Source organism: Crocuta crocuta, unplaced genomic scaffold (assembly GCF_008692635.1).
Source record: "Crocuta crocuta isolate KB4526 unplaced genomic scaffold, BGI_CrCroc_1.0 scaffold163, whole genome shotgun sequence".
NCBI classification, from domain to species: domain Eukaryota; kingdom Metazoa; phylum Chordata; class Mammalia; order Carnivora; family Hyaenidae; genus Crocuta; species Crocuta crocuta.
Window position 1 is genome coordinate 6,442,081 of NW_027529533.1, and position 18,312 is coordinate 6,460,392.

The window sequence follows — 18,312 nt, forward strand, 5'->3', positions numbered from 1 at the left end:
AATGGTACTAAAGGTAGTCTAATTTAACTGGAGTACAAGATTATAAAGAAGGAAGTGAAATATGAGGCTGGAAAGGTAGGGAGGGGACAGATGATAGAAGAATGCCCTAAACAAATTTAGGCTGGGCAATATATTATGGGGAATTAACTGTACAGAATGAGTCTGAAGCTAGAGAGAAATCTCAGGAGGCGAGGTAGATAAGAAATAAGACTCAGGGTAAAAGTCATAGTGGAGACTAAAAAGAGGAGATGATATTAAGACCTATTTAGGAGCAAGAAATTTAAAAATCCTAGCAGACAATTAGATACATACATAACTTTTTAGGGAGGATATTATAAGGTAAGGTAGAGTAGACTTAAAGTTGTTAGGACTTTTACACTGAGATCATGTGAAAATAAATATCACATTCCAATCTGTTACAATTCATTCATAATCCAATACAGTTTTACCAATCATAAAAAGAATCACATGATGTTCCCATCCTAAATAGATAAAAAATCCAAATATTTTTCCAAATGATTACTAACTATTAAATGTATTTTCTGAAAAGTGATGCTATACACTAGAGTATCACAGGTTAGTTCACAAAATTCTTAACAAGACACAAATGAAGTTAACTACTAGTTAAGCGTTGTTTTTTAAAACAAATTGTCTTTTGTGACACCTAGTGGCTTCCAAACTATGATACATATTAGAATCACCCTGAGGGCTTTTAAAACTCTGACAGGCGGGTCACATTTCATATCAATTAAACCATAACGTCTGGGTGGAAGAGCCAGGCATAGGTACACCTATGGGATTAAAGGGGTTCAATTATTTAAATATTTTTTCTCCCAAGAATAATAAAATATTTATTCTTGAAAAAAAAAGGCCCTTTAAGGAGTTAAAAAGACAATTAGTTTTAATTGGTAACCTCAAAAATTCTAAAATTGAAATGCATTAATCATTTTTTATATAACTTAAAAATCAAACTTTCTATAAATCATATTTATAAAAGTTAAAAAATACCTCCACTGGGGCTTTGGTCGGCTATCTCAGAGTTTTTATTCTTTGCAGAAGAAAGTCTTGTAAGACAAGGTTTTGATCCAAATGTTGTAAATATATCTGACCTACAATGAAACAAAGTAATTTCAATAATTATTTAAGATCTAAAGCTACTCAACATTCTTACATAAAACATTCTCTGTATTTCCCATAACTCACTAAACTGCAATAATAAGGAAGGAGCAAGTAAGAAAAACTATAACTAAGAATTTTCTTTATTGATATTCCTTGTTCACTTTAAAATTTTTAAAAAATTTTTTACGTTTTTACTTTATTTTTGAGAGAGAGACAGACTGTGAACAGGAGAGGGCAGAGATAGAGGGAGACACAGAATCTGAAGCAGGCTCAAGGCTCTGAGCTGTCACTGCAGAGCCAGACAAGGGGCTCGAATTCATGGACTGTGAGATCACGACCTGAGCTGAAGTCAGATGCTTAACTGAGCCACCTAAGTGCCCTTCTCATTAACGTTTTGAACTTCCAAACTTTTTAACATATCGACAATTCTTAATTATTTATGAGAGGATTGCCAAAGGCAGGGATGATTCTCTGACTTGTACTATAGAATCTTTTGTTGAGTCAAAAAAAAAAAAAAAACTGATCCAAAGAAAGTCCATTCCAAAACTAAAGCAAATGATTCCTAATTATCTAATATACTATCTACCCTTAAAGATAATAATACCAAAAAAGAGACTTAACTACATTACAAGTAAGAGATTAGCAACAAGTGGGTTTATTAGCAAATGCCACTTTCTTCTTAGATTCTTTTTTTTTTTAAAGTTTATTTATTTATTTTGAGAGAGAAAGAGACAGCATGAGTGGGGAGAGGGAAGAGAGAGGGAGAGAGAGAATCCAAAACAGGCTCTTCTGATGGGGGACTCGAACTCATGAAACTGTGAGATCATGACTTGAGCTGCATCCAAGAGTCAGATGCTTAACTGACTGAGCCACCCAGGTGCCCCTTCTTGGATTATTGTTTGTTATACTTTTTTTTTTAATGTTTATTTTTGAGAGAGAGAGACAGACAGACTGTGAGGAGGGAAGGGGCAGTGAGATACGGAGACAAAGAATATGAAGAGCAGGCTCCAGGCTCTGAGCTGTCAGCAGAGAGCCCAAAGCAGGGCTTGAACCCACGAGCTATGAAATCATACGCTGAGCCAAAGCCGGATGCTTAACTGACTGAGCCACCCAGGCGCCGCATACATTTCTAACATTATAAAGACCTATAGGCTATGTTTTACAAAACAAGCAACTGGAGAGTATTAAATTTAAATGTAAAGGAACTGCTGTAAATCAATTAAGTATCATAATATCAATAAGCCAGTGATGGGTATGATAAGAGATTTTACAAAGGAGTACAATTCTTAGTAGTTGGATTGGCAAATTTGTTAACTGATCTAATGAAAAGTCAATGTCAAACATTTTTAAAGAGTAATTTCTTTAGAAGAGATGACAGTCAATTTTTTTTAGTCAATTTACATTTATACCATGCATTAGACCCAGGAAAAAGAAAATTCAGTCTCTAGAAGAGTGATTCTCAAGAGTTTTTCCTACCAAACTCACTTAAAGATGAAAGCCCCACATAGGGTAGAAGTGGCTTTCTTTGACATTATTCTTTTTTTTTAATGTTTCTTTTTAATTTTTATTTATTTTTTTAGAGAGAGAAAGAGAGTGCATGTGAGCAGAGGAGAGTGGCAGAGGGAGAGAGAGAGAATCTTTTTTTTTTTAATTTTTAAAATATTTATTTCTGAGAGAGAGACAGAGACAGCATGAGCAGGGGAAGGTCAGAGAGAGAGGAAGACACAGAATCCAAAACAGGCTCCAGTCTCTGAGCTGGCAGTCAGCACAGACCCTGATGTGGGGCTTGAACCCACAAACCATGAGATCATGACCTGAGCCGAAGTCAGATGCCCAACTGAGTCACCCAGGCGCCCCGAGAGAGGGAGGGAGGGAGGGAGAGAGAGACAGACAGAGACAGACAGAGAGAGAGAGAGAGAGAGAGAGAGACAGAGAGACAGAAAGAATCTTAAGTAGGCTCCATACTAGCTTAGAGCATGATGCGGGGCTCAATCCCACCACCCTGGGATCTTTGACATTATTCTTAAGGCAAGATGCAAGCTGGTTAAAAATAATAGCTTTAAAGCTATTAAACTTAATGTGGAAATACAAAATTCAATAAAGGTAATTTAGTCCAGATATGAGGGTATACTGAACTCTCCTTCTTACAGAGTTCAATATCTGAAGAGAATAATTCCATGATACAATATAGGGAAGAATGAATTTTGAATGTTAAAGTACAAAATGAACTTTTCTTCTCAACTGGGTTCCAAATTATTCACAGGACCTTGCAACTGTAGGAGTATTTAACACAAAATCTCACATTCCTGGAAGATAAGAGAAGGACTTTAGGTCTAAAAGATAAATATCTATTTCAAACATCTGGTAACTAAATATAACCACAGTTATCTCACCAGCCCATGTAGCCGTTCCAAATTAATTTTGCAAATGTACTGCATTATTCTATCTAGGTAATTACAACAAAATAATTTCCTGTAAAAAAAATTTACAACTGTAAAATAAACAGCTACTTAAGTTAAAGCTGTAGAGAATGAAATCATGGGATAAAATAAACTTCTCACAGCAGGACACAAAAATTTAATTCTATGGACTGCTGAAATGAAACCTCCTTTTCCATTAAAGTTAACAGAACACCATCTCTCCTTTGATTATGCAGTCTATAGTCACATACATTGTTAGAGACTCCAGTTCATTTAAGTGAAAATAATTTAAATTTTAAATAATCACAGTGATAGCTGTGTATAAACATGGTTCAGGGATAAAATCAAAGAAAAATAAATTTTAAAAGACTGACAACAACAAATATAAAAAAGGATGTGAAACACTTGTAACTCTCAGACTTTGCTAGTGGGAGTGTAAAACCGTACAAGCATCTTGGAAAACTGGCAGTTATGTAAAAAGTTAAATGTACATCTACCCTATGACCTAGCAATTCTACTTTCAGGTTTTTGTCTAAAATAAAGAGGGAAGAGATTCCCCAAAATTCTAGAATCAAGTCACAGAAACTCCCAGAAACCAAGGTGGGATCACTATTTAGTTAAGGCTCAGGGGTTACTGAGGTAATCTGAAAAAGTCTGTTGAATTGCTATACCAGAAAATAATTCTCTGTTGGTGTGGGGTGGCCAGGACTCTAATTCTACAGCCGCTACAAGGAGACTCCTGAGAAGGCTGCAAAAGCTATAGAATGGAATCCTCAGCTTCCACAAGAAAATGGAATAAAAAAAACAAGAAAGAATGCGGTAAGAGCGGGGTGGAGTTTATCTACAAATTAGAGGAAATTCGTGCTCAGTTTTAAATGAAAGCAGTAACATCAGCTACAGGTCCACTGAAAAAGGGTCAGTGATTCAGAAAGGAGCTAAAGAACAAGGAATATTAGGATAAATGTTAGATAGGCAGAAGAACAAGTAGGGTTTGGAGAAAAAGGGTTTATATTAATATAGGTGCTCTCGGTTACAGCTGGGGCTGTGTTCTCTCTCTCCACCCATACCAAACCAACGCCAAGCAAGGTAATATCTGTAAACCTTTCTTTTAAATGGACTTAAACATTTTAAAACCTAGAAAATAAGTAGTTTTAAAGCTTTTTTCCCCCAAATACGATATTAGGGATCAGACTACGAATTAAACATTAGCATTCATTTAACATGTCAAAAAAATAAAATACATTATTCTCTTCCCCTGAGGAGTTGTAGACAGAGAAGAAGTCAGTGATTCTTGGCTGTAAACTCCACTTTCACTGTAAGAGCTGATGTTTGGAGAGGAAGATCGAGATGGTGAGTCCACAGTCAAGTCAAGCTTAATTGCAGAATCAGGGCTTTCAAGATCAGAAGTACTGCCACTCAGTTTTGCCCTTTTCTTGGCTGCACTATTACGGAGGGACCTAAGAGAGCTCTGCATCTAAGAAAAAAAAACAGAAATAATTAACTTTACAATACATTTATATGAGTAAACTTTATCCTTAGAATTTATATTCTATTCACCATACCTTGCTAGCTACTCTCCAGTCTGGTACTAACAAGATGGATATTAACATATTTGTACATAGTAAAAATACATATTTTATCACAACCAATTACAAGACCGTAAACCCCTTAAGAGGAAGGAGCTCAAGCTATTATTCACCACAGTATTTCTATCACTGAGCACAACTAATGTAAGTTAGTTGGTAAATGAATCATTGAATCAGATGGTGGACATCAGAGTTGATGTCATAGAGGTCTAGCTAATCTTAGGTTATTACTATGTGGATGTGGCCATTTCAAAATTCTGTGAAAAGTAATCAGTTTTCTAAAATTTGAAGTTTACATCAAGCTTGCCAGTGTTAGGGTTCATAGAATAACAGATCATTGTATGTGACTTCTGAAGCCAAGTATTTCTAGAAATGTAGAGTAGAAACTGTCATTACAAACTAATATATGCAATTTGGAAACAGAACCTTGAATGCATCAATAAACACAAAAACATACATAAACTGGGTTTTACTTACATTTTGCTTATAGCAATTATAACAGTTGATACAGCTATACAGCCACTTCCCTAGTAAATCCTTGGAAGGCTAAAGGTACTGTTTAAAAACAGAACTATCCTCTATATTTATCAATAATTATATAAAAGAAATTACTCTTTCGATTATTTGCTAAAAGAAAAAGGGTTATTTTTAAGTTTTCATAAAAACAATGCAAAAATATGTAGCATAAGATGAAATTTAGGATTTATGTAGGAAAATGCCTCTTCTATAATAACTTTCTTCCCTTCAAATGAATTCTCTTCCCAGTAACAGTGAAATACAACTAGGGGGGGAGGGAGAAGGGGAGATTTTACAAGCAGTTAGAAGTTGGAAGAATAAATTCATTAAGAACCAATTTTGGTATGCATGCCTAATATTAAAGAAATGCTTTAAAAATGAATGTGTATTAATATTAACTTTATTGAGCAAATTACCAGTATATGATGCTTGCATCTTAAGTATTGGCAAAAAAAAGACCACAAAATATCATCACTGAATGTTTCAGTTTATATATTTAATGTAGAACACTTTTTTAAAAATCTGACATCAGGCAGACTGATATGATAAAAAGGAAGCATCTATGGAAAGAGTACTCTGAATTCAAAGTAATATAGCAACAACATTCCTTCTCTGACATAATTAATATGTACAGAGTTGTCATATTGGCAATGGATTTTTACAGTATAAAAATATAGTATACACTCAAAGATGAGTATATGATTTCAGTTTCATAATGATAAAATTGTACATATGCACGACAGACATACTCAGAAATGTTCAATGCAGCCTTGTTTGCAATAGCAAAAAGACTAGGAATAAGCCAAAATCAACTGTAATTATATCACAAATATCAAAATATTAATATATCAAGAGTACAAAAATACATAAAACACAAATTAATGTTGATAATAATTGCCTCTGGTGAAGGGAGGAGAGGAACTGGATTGGGGAAGGAACTATGTTATATTTCTTTATTTAAAAAATAGAAAACAAATATGAAAATTGTTCATTAGGGAGGGATTAGTGCATGGGTATATTGCTATATTACTCATACTTTTAATTTAAATAGAAATAAAATATGCATAGAAGAACTACTGAGAGGAAGCACATTAGAGTGTTAATGGCAAATCATTTTGGGTAGTGGGATTTGGTATGATGGATTTTCTTCCTAATATTTCAAATAGTTTTTACATTTTCTATAAGGATCATGAAATATTTTTATAAAAATAAAACATATTATGGAATTAAAAAGTACTTAATTTTTCCTTAAATGACAGCTACTGTATTATAGAAAATTATAAGCATTTTAAAACTATTAAAGGTGATATTTGGCTCTAACCTCTTCTTGATCCAAATCTTTGTCTCTGATATCTAATTCTGAAAGATTGATGGTAAGACTATCTTTTTCACTCTTCCAAATATCATCAGGCTCTTTCTTTTTGGGTCCCACTGTGCTTAAGTCAGCTTTATCAGGCAAAAGGCTGATTCCCCTTGGTATGGGAGGGACAGGTTTGGTCCCATTTAGGCCTCGTCGGGAAGATGGCGATCTCACTAAGGCAGGTGTAAGTTGAACTGGAGATAGTTTTTCTTGAGAATTTTCTCCTGCATGAAAAGAAATATATTTTACTATTTTTTTTAATTTCAGAGAAGTCGGAGTTATAATCACATGTTTGTAATATAGTGTTTTTAAATAAAAAAAGTACTGCCTTTTATTAGAAGTAAAGATTACTATTTAAAATGAGATCCAAGTATCAGATCAAAGTATTCCCTAACAAACGTAACAAAACTGAGTCACCAGAAATATTTTCATAAATAAAAATACTATATACCAAGTTAAATTTCTGTCTTCACACACATTATCGTAACAGATATTTGTATGGTAAAGTCTGAAAGTAAGCCACAGGGGCTATTTTCCTATCTTTATTTAATAACATAAGCAACATTCAAATAACTACTATATGCAAAGCATTAATGCTAGGCACTGGGAGAACAGAATAAATTTTCAGCTTTCAATATAATATTTGATCTTATAGGAAAGACAAACATAGAAAGAAATTAATGGAGAAAATGAAGGTTCAGTGCTAAGAATAAGTGATAAAACTGACCATGCAATAAATTGACCTTATGGTCATGTTATAAACTGGAACATCAGTGTTGTGGGGTAGTTTAAACATGGAACATCTTTTGTTTGTTTGCTTGTTTGCAAGATTTTATTTTTAAGTAATCTCTATACCCAATGTGGGGCTCAAACTTACAACCTCAAGATCAAGTCACATGCTCTACTGACTGAGTCAGCCAGGCATCCCAATCGGTTATGAACAGAAACATCTTACTGCAGAGACTGGGGATAAGACAGTATGTGGGATATAGGTGTTGCCTTTAATAGACTTATTTTGAAACTGGATCTGTCTTGAATAAATTTATATGCTAATTTCAGTATTTTGGAGAGGGCTATTGTTAAGAATATATTCGTTTATAGCAAATACTAGAAAACTTAAAATAATTTCAACATATACTAAGCATTCAAAAAATTTAGAATAAATGGATGCTAAACATTAATTATAGTAATTATATGAAAGACATTTTTTTATTTCTAAAGCTAAAATTTGTTACTAGGCTCTTAGGCTGTTCATGCTCATTACAAACCATTATTAGTTGCCTAGTTTTGAAAAAGGATTTTGAAGTAGAAAATTAAGAAAAGAAATGACAATGTCAATTGAATTTTATTTTTTTTAAATATTTATTTTGAGAGAGAGGAGAGGGAGAGAGGGCACACATGCATTCATGGGGGAGGGGCAGAGAGAGAGGGAGTGAGAGAATCCCAAGTAGGCTCCACGATGTCAGCAGCACAGCCTGACATGGGACTTGAGCCCACAAACTTCGAGATCATGACCTGACCTAAGATCAAGAGTTGGATGCTTAGGCAACTGAGTCACCCAGGTGCCCCTCAATTCAATTTTATATTACAGGTTTGTTCTATTTAACATAAATGCAGTTTACCAGCTTTTAAAGATCAAAGTAATAATTCAAAAACACAAAAAAAATTGAACAAAGTATTAATTTTTACCATCACTTCTACCTGGAGGGTCAGATGACTTTTGGTTGACAAGCTTTTTCTGTGGACTTGGCTTTGGTAGTCCTTCAAAGCTTTTAAGAGGCCAGGAATTAGAGAAATTAATGGAATTATCCTGAGACTTCTTTGGAGAAACAGTAAGAGATGTGTGCTTTGGACTAGTTCGAGGTGATGAGAGAGGATAGGATGGAAGGATGAAGCCTCCTGGACTTGGATTTAGACCAGAGTATGATGAAGTACGTTCTGCTTGGCTACCAAATGTCTGCTGTGTCTTAGGGGCAAAATTTAGGCTACCATACGCTGTAATAAAACAAAAGAAAATATGTTATTTATGTACACACACCTAAGATTTTAATTTTTTTTTTTTTTTTTTTTTTGCTTTTCACGTTTAAATTTTTATCCCATCTGACATTTATTTTATTTTTTTGTATGAGGTAAAGATCTAATTTAACTTTCTTCTATATAGATAGTGCAATTTTCCCAGGGCTATGTCTTAATGTTTCTTTTTGAGAGAAAACAAGAGAAAGAACGGGGAGGGGCAGAGAGAGGAGACCGAGCATCCAAAGCTGGCTCCGCACTGACAGCAGAGAGCCTGATACAGGGCTTGAACCCAGGAACTGTGAGATCATGACCTAAACCAAAATTGGCCTTTCAACCAACCGAGCCACCCAGGCAGGCCCAGTGCCATGTTTTAAACTGTCCTTTCTTTTCCTTTCATCTATAAAGCTCCTGTGTGTGTGTGCGCGCGTGCATATCTATACATATATATGTATGTATACACACACACTTACATGCTTCTTATTGGTTCAGTCTATTTTGTCTATCCCTGCACGAGTATTACAATGTTTTATTTATCATAATGCTATCCAATATGATGGATGTGCCATTTTTTTTAACTTCCTTAGAATTATCTTGGCCGTTCTTGCCCCTCCATTTTTTCTATGTATTTCAGAATCAGCCTGTCAGGTTCTGGTCAAGTTTTTGATTGGAATAAAACTGAGTTTACAGATCAATCTAAGAATAACTGTCATTTTCCTGATATTCAGGCTCCCTATTTAAAAATGTGGGCAGTCCTTTAATTTATTTAGGTCTTCTTTTATGTCTCTCAGTAATTTATGTTAGCTTTCATAATAAAAAGTATGCAAATCTTGTTAGACTTCCATATAGTTACAGGTTTTGTTGATATTGTTAATTTCTTTCTTAAAAATTATATTTTCTGAAAGCTGCTTGTATCTAGGAACTTTACTGACCTTTATATTCTGACTTTATATCTGGCAACCTTGCTAAGTTGTCTAATATTTTAACAGTTTTCTGTGTATCCTTTTAGATTGTCTAAAGAAACTAGGAATGATAATGATGGCAACTCTGATAATGATAACAACTCAGAGCTAATGCTTACTGAGCACTTTACTATGTGTCAAGTGGTATTCTAAATTTTTCATGTACATTAACTAATTTAATCCTCACGACACCCTGTGGGGATAGTTACTAATCTTATAGATTAAAAGAAAAATGTAGAAAGGGATAAGTAAATTGCTAAAAATCACACACTAGTAAATCATAAAGCTGGAATAAAGACCCAGGCACTGTGGCTTCCCATTGTTCTTTAGTTACCACATTGTACCACATTTTATTGGAGAGTAATGACAATTTTTCTTTATTCCTCTACAAATTTTATTTTATTTTATCTTTACAAATTTTATAGTTTTAATTTTGAGCTAGACTTTTCCTAGACAGGAAGTACAATGACTCCCAAATTTTTAGCACGGATTTTCCTTTGTATCCAGACTTAATATCAAAAGGCCACTCAACATCTTCTTTAGAGAGACAGATGTCCCAAACTTAACATGTTCAAAACAAAACTCTTGATTTCTCAGTCAAATCTACTCTTTTTCTAATCTTCCTTTTCTTGGTAAATGGCAGCTCTATCCTCTAAGTTGTTTAGGTCAACAACATTGGACTCATCCTTGACTTCTCTCTTCTCAAAAACTTCACATCTAATCCATTAGTAAATCTTCTTGGCTCTATATTAGCAACACACAATGAACAATGAATCTGAAAAGTTTGGTGAATGCAAAATAAATGGCTTATTCATATTACATTAGCTTACATTATAAAATAAAATTACCTGTTTCCAAACTTCATGGCCACCTTGTATATCAGAATCTAATTGCTTCTCATCATTTTCACTGCTTCCGTTTTAATACAAGTCATCTCATCTTTCACCTTTACAATCTTCATATCCCAACTGGTTTGCTTTGCACCTTACCCCTATTGTTACCAAACCTATTCTCTATGTAGTAGCCCTGATCCTTTTATTTTTATTTTTTAAAGTTTTTTAATGTTAATTTATTTTTTAGAGAGAGAGTTACAGAGTGTGAGTGGGGGAGGGGCAGAGAGAGAGAGAGGGAGACACAGAATATGAAGCTATGTCAGCTTAGAGCCTGATGTGGGGCTTGAACTCACCAACTAGGAGATCATGACCTGAGCCGAAGTCAGACACCCAACCAACTGAGCCACCCTGGTATCCTCTGATCCTTTTAAAAGATAGTCAAACCATGCCTTTTTTTCTCCCCCGCCAAAAACCTATTGTGACTTCCTATCCCATTCAGAATAAAATCCCAAATTCTTACTGTGTCCAGCAAAGCCCCATGTTATCGCCTAAAATTACTCTGCCCTTCACTCATTTCACTGACCTGGATATTTCTCCAAAAAGCCAAATATGGTCCTACTTCAGAGCATTTGTACTTTTTTTTTTTTTTTAACTTATTTGGGAGAGAGAGAGACAGAAAGAGAGACAGCATGAGCAGGGGAGGGGCAGAGAGAGAGGGGGAGAGAAGAATCCTAAGCAGGTTCTCTGATGTCAGCGCAGAGCCCAATAAGGGGCTTCAACTCAAAAACCATGAGATCATGGCCTAAACCGAAACCAAGAATGAGTCACTCAGGTGCCTCCAGAGCATTTATGATTCGATTGTTCTCTCTTCCAGGAATGCTTTTCTCCAGATATCCATGTAACTCATTCCTTTACTGCATTCAGTTTTCTGCTGAAACATTTTCACGTCACAAAAACTTTCCGCATCACATGCTGTCTTCTTACCCTGCCTTATTTTTCTTCATAGTAGTCAATTCCATTCTTATTATTCTTTTATTATTTCCTCTTCTACTATATTTTTAGATTCTAGAACAGTGCCTGCTTCTCAATAAATACTATACGGATTAGTAATTAAATGTTCAATAGCAGTGGTAACAGTGAGCATTTTTGTCTAATTTTAATATTTACTCCTAAATATAGTTGCTACAAGCATTGACAGACATTATTAATCAAATTGAGAAAGTTATTTGTAGTTTAAGTTTGTAATCATGCACAGATGTTGAAATTTAACTGCATCTACTAACAGATTTATACGATTTTCCTCCTTCTACTTGTGATAAAGTTAAAAATACAAGATACTTAAACGTTAAAACTGCTATGGAAAATAATGGTCTTCTGCTAAACACAGTACTTCTTAATGAATAATATTTTTTATTACTTGGTATTAAAATGCTCATCTCCACCATGAGTTTCTAAATTCTCTAATTTTCATCAATCATCTATAAGTCAAGATTATTAAAACTAACATTTTAGGGTTACAGCTAGAAAAAAATATTATTAAGATTATTATTAAAAATATAACATGGTTTTCTTTTCTGCAATGAATATAATTACACTAAATAATATATAAGCTAGATTTGAAAACCCCATTTAATGTTTATAAATCATTTATATCCAAATAAAGTTGGAATTTAAACCTTTATCTTGATGACTAACAGTTGTCCCCAGGTACTGTAAGTCAGAGTCCACACTGCCAGTTTTCCCACATAGCTGTGAAAATCCAAATTGTCCACATTTCCCAGAAACATTTGTCTGATGAGTCCCAGTACTGCCTTTGGAAGGAAGGAAGAGAAAAACATAAAAGTAAATGTTAACTTTACTTCACAAATACATCTAATTTCAAAAATACTGATTTCATTTGTGTGGGAATAAATACAGGAATAAATGTACAGTAAGCTAGGAAGGGAAGAAAGGGATAGTTTTTGCTGTTGGCCTCTCTGATTGGTATTACGGGTTAAAGAATAGAGGAGAGACTGGAAAAGTACAAAGAAAGGTATATTGAAAAATACACACAAAAAGTTTCTTCCTACATGCTCCCTCCTCTCAACATGGAATGTTTCTCGAGACCTGGCTTTCCTTTCTCCCCTCCTCTCAAGTTTTTATTTAAATTCCAGTTAGTTAACATGCAATGTAATATTAGTTTCAGAAGTAGGATGTAGTGATTCATCACGAACATACAATAGCCAGAGCTCATCCCAACAAGTGCCCTCCTTAATTCACATCCCCCCAAAGCCCCTCTCCACTGGTAACCTTCAATTTGCTCTATATAGTTAAAAGTCTGTTTCCTGGTTTGCCTCTCTATTTTTCCCCCATGTTCTTCTGTTTCATTTCTTAAGTCTTATACATATGAATGAAATAATGGTATTTGTCTTTCTCTGACTGACTTAACTTGGTTAGCATAATACAAACCAGCTCCATCCACGTCATTGCAAATGGCAAGATTTCATCTTTTGATGGTTGAGTGATATTCCATTGGATATACCACATCTTCTTTATCCATTCATCAGTTGATGGACATTTGGGCTTTTTCCATAATTTGGCTATCGTCGATAATGCTGCTATAAACATTGGGGTGCACATATCCCTTCAAATCAGTGTTTTTGTATTCTCTGGGGAAATACCTAATAGTGCAATTGCTGGATCATAGCATAGTTCTATTTTTAACTTTTTAAGGAACCTCCATATTGTTTTCCAAAGCAGGTGTACCAGTTTGCATTCCTACCAAGAGTATAAGAGTGTTTCCCTTTCTCCCTATCCTCGCCAACATCTGTTGCTTCTTGTGCTGGCTTTTCTTCTTCCCAGTATTTGTAGTATGTATCACACAAAAAGTTGTTCTGCAGAATTCTTGTACTTTCTTTCCTAACATCTAACACAGAATTCACACAGGTTTCCAAGCTTATTTCGAAGGTCTCTTTCCCTCTCCCTTGGCTAGATAAGGTTATCCCTTACAGTTCTGAACTTTTATGATTTTTAAAATTCTCTATGATTTTAAGCCCCTTTATCCTTTATGTACCATACATCTAAGTTAATTCTTATCTCCATGCTTTGATTGTTCTTTCTCCCTACCTCTTTCTCCCTACCTCCCTTTCTCCCTATCAACAGTCCCTCTTGCCTCAGTGCCAATCAATCACAAACCGTTCCATTCTTTAAGGTCAAGCTCAAGTCCAACTTTTCCTGTAGCTTTCCCAAACCACTTCAACATCTATCACCTTTTCCTTTCTTAAACCCCTAAATAGTACTTAAAATTCCTATCACTCAATCTAGCATCAGGTTAAATGTTGTCTTATTTTCTAGTTATTTTAAATGTGTGCAACTAGATAAGAGCTCTCAAGGGCACAGAAAGCATGAAAATATAAAAATCCAAAGTAATATGGTGTGAGCATAACTGGATATATTCTTGTATTTCTTTTTCTCTATTAAATAAATATTAAACTACATAATCATTGCAACATTTTTGTATAAAAATATAATGGAATTATATATTATGTAATATATAATTATACATTATAAATATATATATTATATACATATATATGCAGTATATACACACATACAATTATGTCAAAGTGCCCATTCTTATCAGATCTATAACAAATACTTATTGACTGAATTGTCTACTAGATTATAAATTCTTTGAATGAATAATAAAGTTTAGAGAAACCTTTAACTTCTTTTCAACATGTCCATTACCTGTACCTTTCACTTACCAGCAGCACACACAGGAAGACAATCTGGGTTATAATCCCGATTATTCTGAAATAAATTTCTTGATACTCTTTTTCTGCTAAAACATAAATCATCGTTGACTGGCATTCCTTGAGAGGGTTTTAATTTTGGAGATGGGATGAAATCATATGCTGAAAACTATAAGAAGAGAATAATAAGTTAACAAGTTTGTGTTACATCTATTTGGTAATAAATATGAAATAACTTAGAACCAATTATGAAATTCAAAATAAAATAAAAATATTAAATTTATCAACTATACAGTGACACAAATAAACATCCACATATAGTATGGTAGGTATACCAACAGTAGTTTTCATTCCATGATAGAAATGCTAATTTTGCCTCCTTATTACTTTACCCCATCCCTTTTATGTATCTTACATTTTAAAAAAGTGTCTATTTTTGAGAGAAAGCGACCATGAGCAAGGAAGGGACAGAGAAAGAGGGAGACAGAGAATCCCAAGCAGGCTCCTCACTGACAGCACATAGCCTAATGTGGGAGTTAAACTCACAGTGAGATTGTTTTTTTTGTTTTGATTTTTTTTAAGGTTTTTACTTATTTCTGAGAGAGACAGCATGAGCAGGGGAGGGTCAGAGAGAGAGGGAGACATAGAATATGAAACAGGCTCCAGGCTCTGAGCTAGTTGTCAGCACAGAGCCCAATGCAGGGCTTGAACCCATGAACCATGAGATCATGAGCTGAGCCAAAGTCAGACGCTTAGTTGACTGAGCCACCCAGGCGCCCCACAAACACTGAGATTGTGACTGGAACTAAAACCAAGAGCCAAACCTTAACTGACTGAGCCACTCAGGCACCTCTGTACTACTTACCTTCCTTAAGGACACATCTGGCACCTAGGAAGGAAAGAATTTAAATGACAGATCTAAAAAACAAATTGAGTAGAGCAAAGCACATTTCTGATTCAGCAGTGTAGACTGTCACACTATGCCATTCTTGAGCATTAAACTATAAATGCCAACTGCAGGCAGTGAACTAGCAGGCATCCTATTCTACTAGTTTTACGGTGGCAAATTTACTATCAATGTTCTATAGCCAAATAAAAATACACCTGTGGTAACCTATATCATAATTCCCTTAGGAGATTTTCGTATGATGGAACTTTTAATTAAAACCAAGTATGTAAGCCTGGGTGGCTTAGTCGGTTAAGCGTCCGACTTTCGCTTAGGTCATGATCTCGCAGTTCGTGGGTTCGAGCCCCGCGTCGGGCTCTGTGCTGACTGCCAGCTCAGAGCCTGGAGCCTGTTTCAGTCTGTGACTCCCTCTCTCTCTGACCCTCCCCTGTTCACGCTGTCTCTCTCTCTCTCCTAGAAATAAATAAAACATTAAAAAAAAAAACCAAGTTATGTGATACTTTATACAAGTCTAGTACTTTAGTTTCCAATTTTTTTCTTGTCTCTTGATTCTTAAAGTACAAAAGTGCCAGAACAGAATTCTGAAGTATAAGAACTAATCATAGCTAAAGAACTAAATGAGAGCATTATTCAAGTGTTCAGACTTCTTTACCAATAATGACATCAACTGATCTACATTATTTCACATTCAATGTGGCTATAGCATTAGCATTAAAAAAAATTGAGTGAAGGGGTGCCTGGCTGATTCAGTCAGAAGATCACGCCACTCCTGATCTTGGGGTTGTAAGTTTGAGCCCCACATTGGGTGTAGACATTACTTAAAAATAAATAAACATTAAAACTAAAATAAAACATTGAGTGAACAGAAACTGTATTATCTATCTATTTATTGGGAGCTCACAGACACAATCAATCAAATCTAGACATGTGGTGAACTACCAGCCTTCTCAGTATGCTTCTTTGCAAACTTTGCCAAGTATTAAACAATAATGAAAAACAAAAATAAAATTAAGGGTATGTCTAGCTGAAAACTTCTGAGCTACTTGACTATTACAATATCAGACTATGAATTACCAAATCCTCAGATAACATGTTATTCCTTATCAAATCTGTAAAAAAAAAACAGTTAGCACCTTCAAAATTTAACTCAGAAAATATGAGTGAAAAATAAATAATGTCCCAAATGAAAAAGACCTGATTTTACTTTCTCAAAGTATAATATTACAATTTCTATGACTAACTATACAGTAGTTTATATTGAATGTAATAAAAATGAAACCAATTGCGGTCAACTCCTGATTAGATAGATTAAAACAACATATTAACCCAGTTAAAACAGTGAGTAATCCAGAAATAATTCTACAGTATGGAATACATTTTATATTAGATTTACTCTGTAATTAATTTCTGCTTAGAAAACAGAACATTAGTGTGCATGCCAGATACGTACAAAAACTAGTGGTGGTGGTGAGGATGGGAATGGGGATCCTCTGGGGGCAGTGGTAGTAAGGGAGGATGTGTGTGACTGTGGCATCTAATAATGTTCCTGGGAAGAGGCAAGATGGCGGAGAAGTAGGGAGCTCCGTACATTTCGCTTGCCCGCATCTCTCAAACAGAGAAGGCCTGAAGCCATAGGACACTGAACTGCAGGAGTCTGGGAGGAAAAGAGAGAGAGTCCACTAAGAAGACAGCATCATAGATGCGTGATTGAGAACTGGGGAAGATAAAAACGGGCTAGGACCCAGAAACACAGAGGGGAGGGAGCCCCCTTTGAGAAGAGCTGCGGAGAGAAGAGGAAGAGAAAGAGTGGTTGAAACCACTCACAGAACTGTCCCTGGAGAAGAGAAAAATCTTGGCCCCGGATGGAGAGGGATCCTAACATCCCATCCCTAATGGCAGGGTGTTCAGAGAGTGATCCTATTTCTAGCTGTGGTGCGGTCTTTGAGCTGGGTGGCCCATCCCAGGCAGAGCCAGGAGAAACTGCTCCACTGCTCTCCAGACTCTATTCCTGGCTGGGAAGTGGCCCAGCCTGTGGGATTACATTTTCAGGCAGTATCAATAAAGCTCTGGGACCAAGATCTGGAAAGAAGGCAGGGCTTGGGACACAGAACATGGCACACCTTGGCTATGCCCCGGCACAGACTGATTGGACCCAAAAGAGTGATTTGCAATGCTTGGTTCGAGAAGGAACAGGAGCGCTGTCATTTTTCTCCCCACAACCACTAAGGCACGACCTCAGGGGGATGTCCATTGGACCACGGTGGTGAGACCTGCCTACAGCAAACCACACCCATCCATGGTAGAGAGAGGCTTTTTGTTTGTTTGTTTGTTTGTCTTACTGGAGCCGGGGCAAGACCAACATGGATGTACTGCCATGATTAATTCTAGATCAATTCTTTCTATTCAGATATATTTTCCCTTGTCTCATTCATATCTCTTCACTCTGCTGGACTGGGAACTCTCTGGTTATTGGTTTCCTTAACAGTCACATTTAATCCAATCTCTAGATGCATATTCTACACCTTCACCGTTACCTTCCTATCTCTTTCTCTCTGGATTAATAAGACTATATAGTTTCTTTGGGTAAAATTATCTTTGTTTCTTTCTCCTTACCTCCTATCATATTCTCCTCTTTCTCTCTCTGAATTAAGCCTCTTAATCTCTATACCTGGTCATTGTCCAATTTTGCTTTCCCCCGACCCCTGTCATTTCTCTTTGTATATGCTCTTCCATCAGCACTGCATACACCCTGCTTTTTATTTGTAGCTGGGAATTCTGGTTTTATGCTTTAAGACTGTCCTTTGTCTTTTGGTATTTTTCTTTTTCTTTTTCCCTTGGTTTGCTTGTTTGTGGGATTTGATT

The 18,312-nt window shown here is 35.5% G+C and overlaps 1 protein-coding gene across 4 annotated transcripts in view; it reads right to left on the reverse strand.

Annotated features, from left to right (window-relative positions):
* Window positions 1-18,312, reverse strand: part of TOGARAM1 (TOG array regulator of axonemal microtubules 1) — an 88,821-nt gene that overhangs the window by 46,330 nt on the left and 24,179 nt on the right. For 3 of the 4 annotated variants that reach the window (XM_077761289.1, XM_077761288.1, XM_077761285.1), the window contains exons 2-7: window positions 14,556-14,712; window positions 12,486-12,620; window positions 8,691-8,996; window positions 6,963-7,225; window positions 4,781-5,013; window positions 1,009-1,109 (exon numbers count right to left, since the gene is read on the reverse strand). In XM_077761289.1, coding sequence (XP_077617415.1) covers window positions 1,009-1,109; window positions 4,781-5,013; window positions 6,963-7,225; window positions 8,691-8,996; window positions 12,486-12,620; window positions 14,556-14,712 — 1,195 coding nt within the window. The remainder of the gene's footprint in view (window positions 1-1,008; window positions 1,110-4,780; window positions 5,014-6,962; window positions 7,226-8,690; window positions 8,997-12,485; window positions 12,621-14,555; window positions 14,713-18,312) is intronic. The other variant, XM_077761286.1, reaches the window with a different exon arrangement.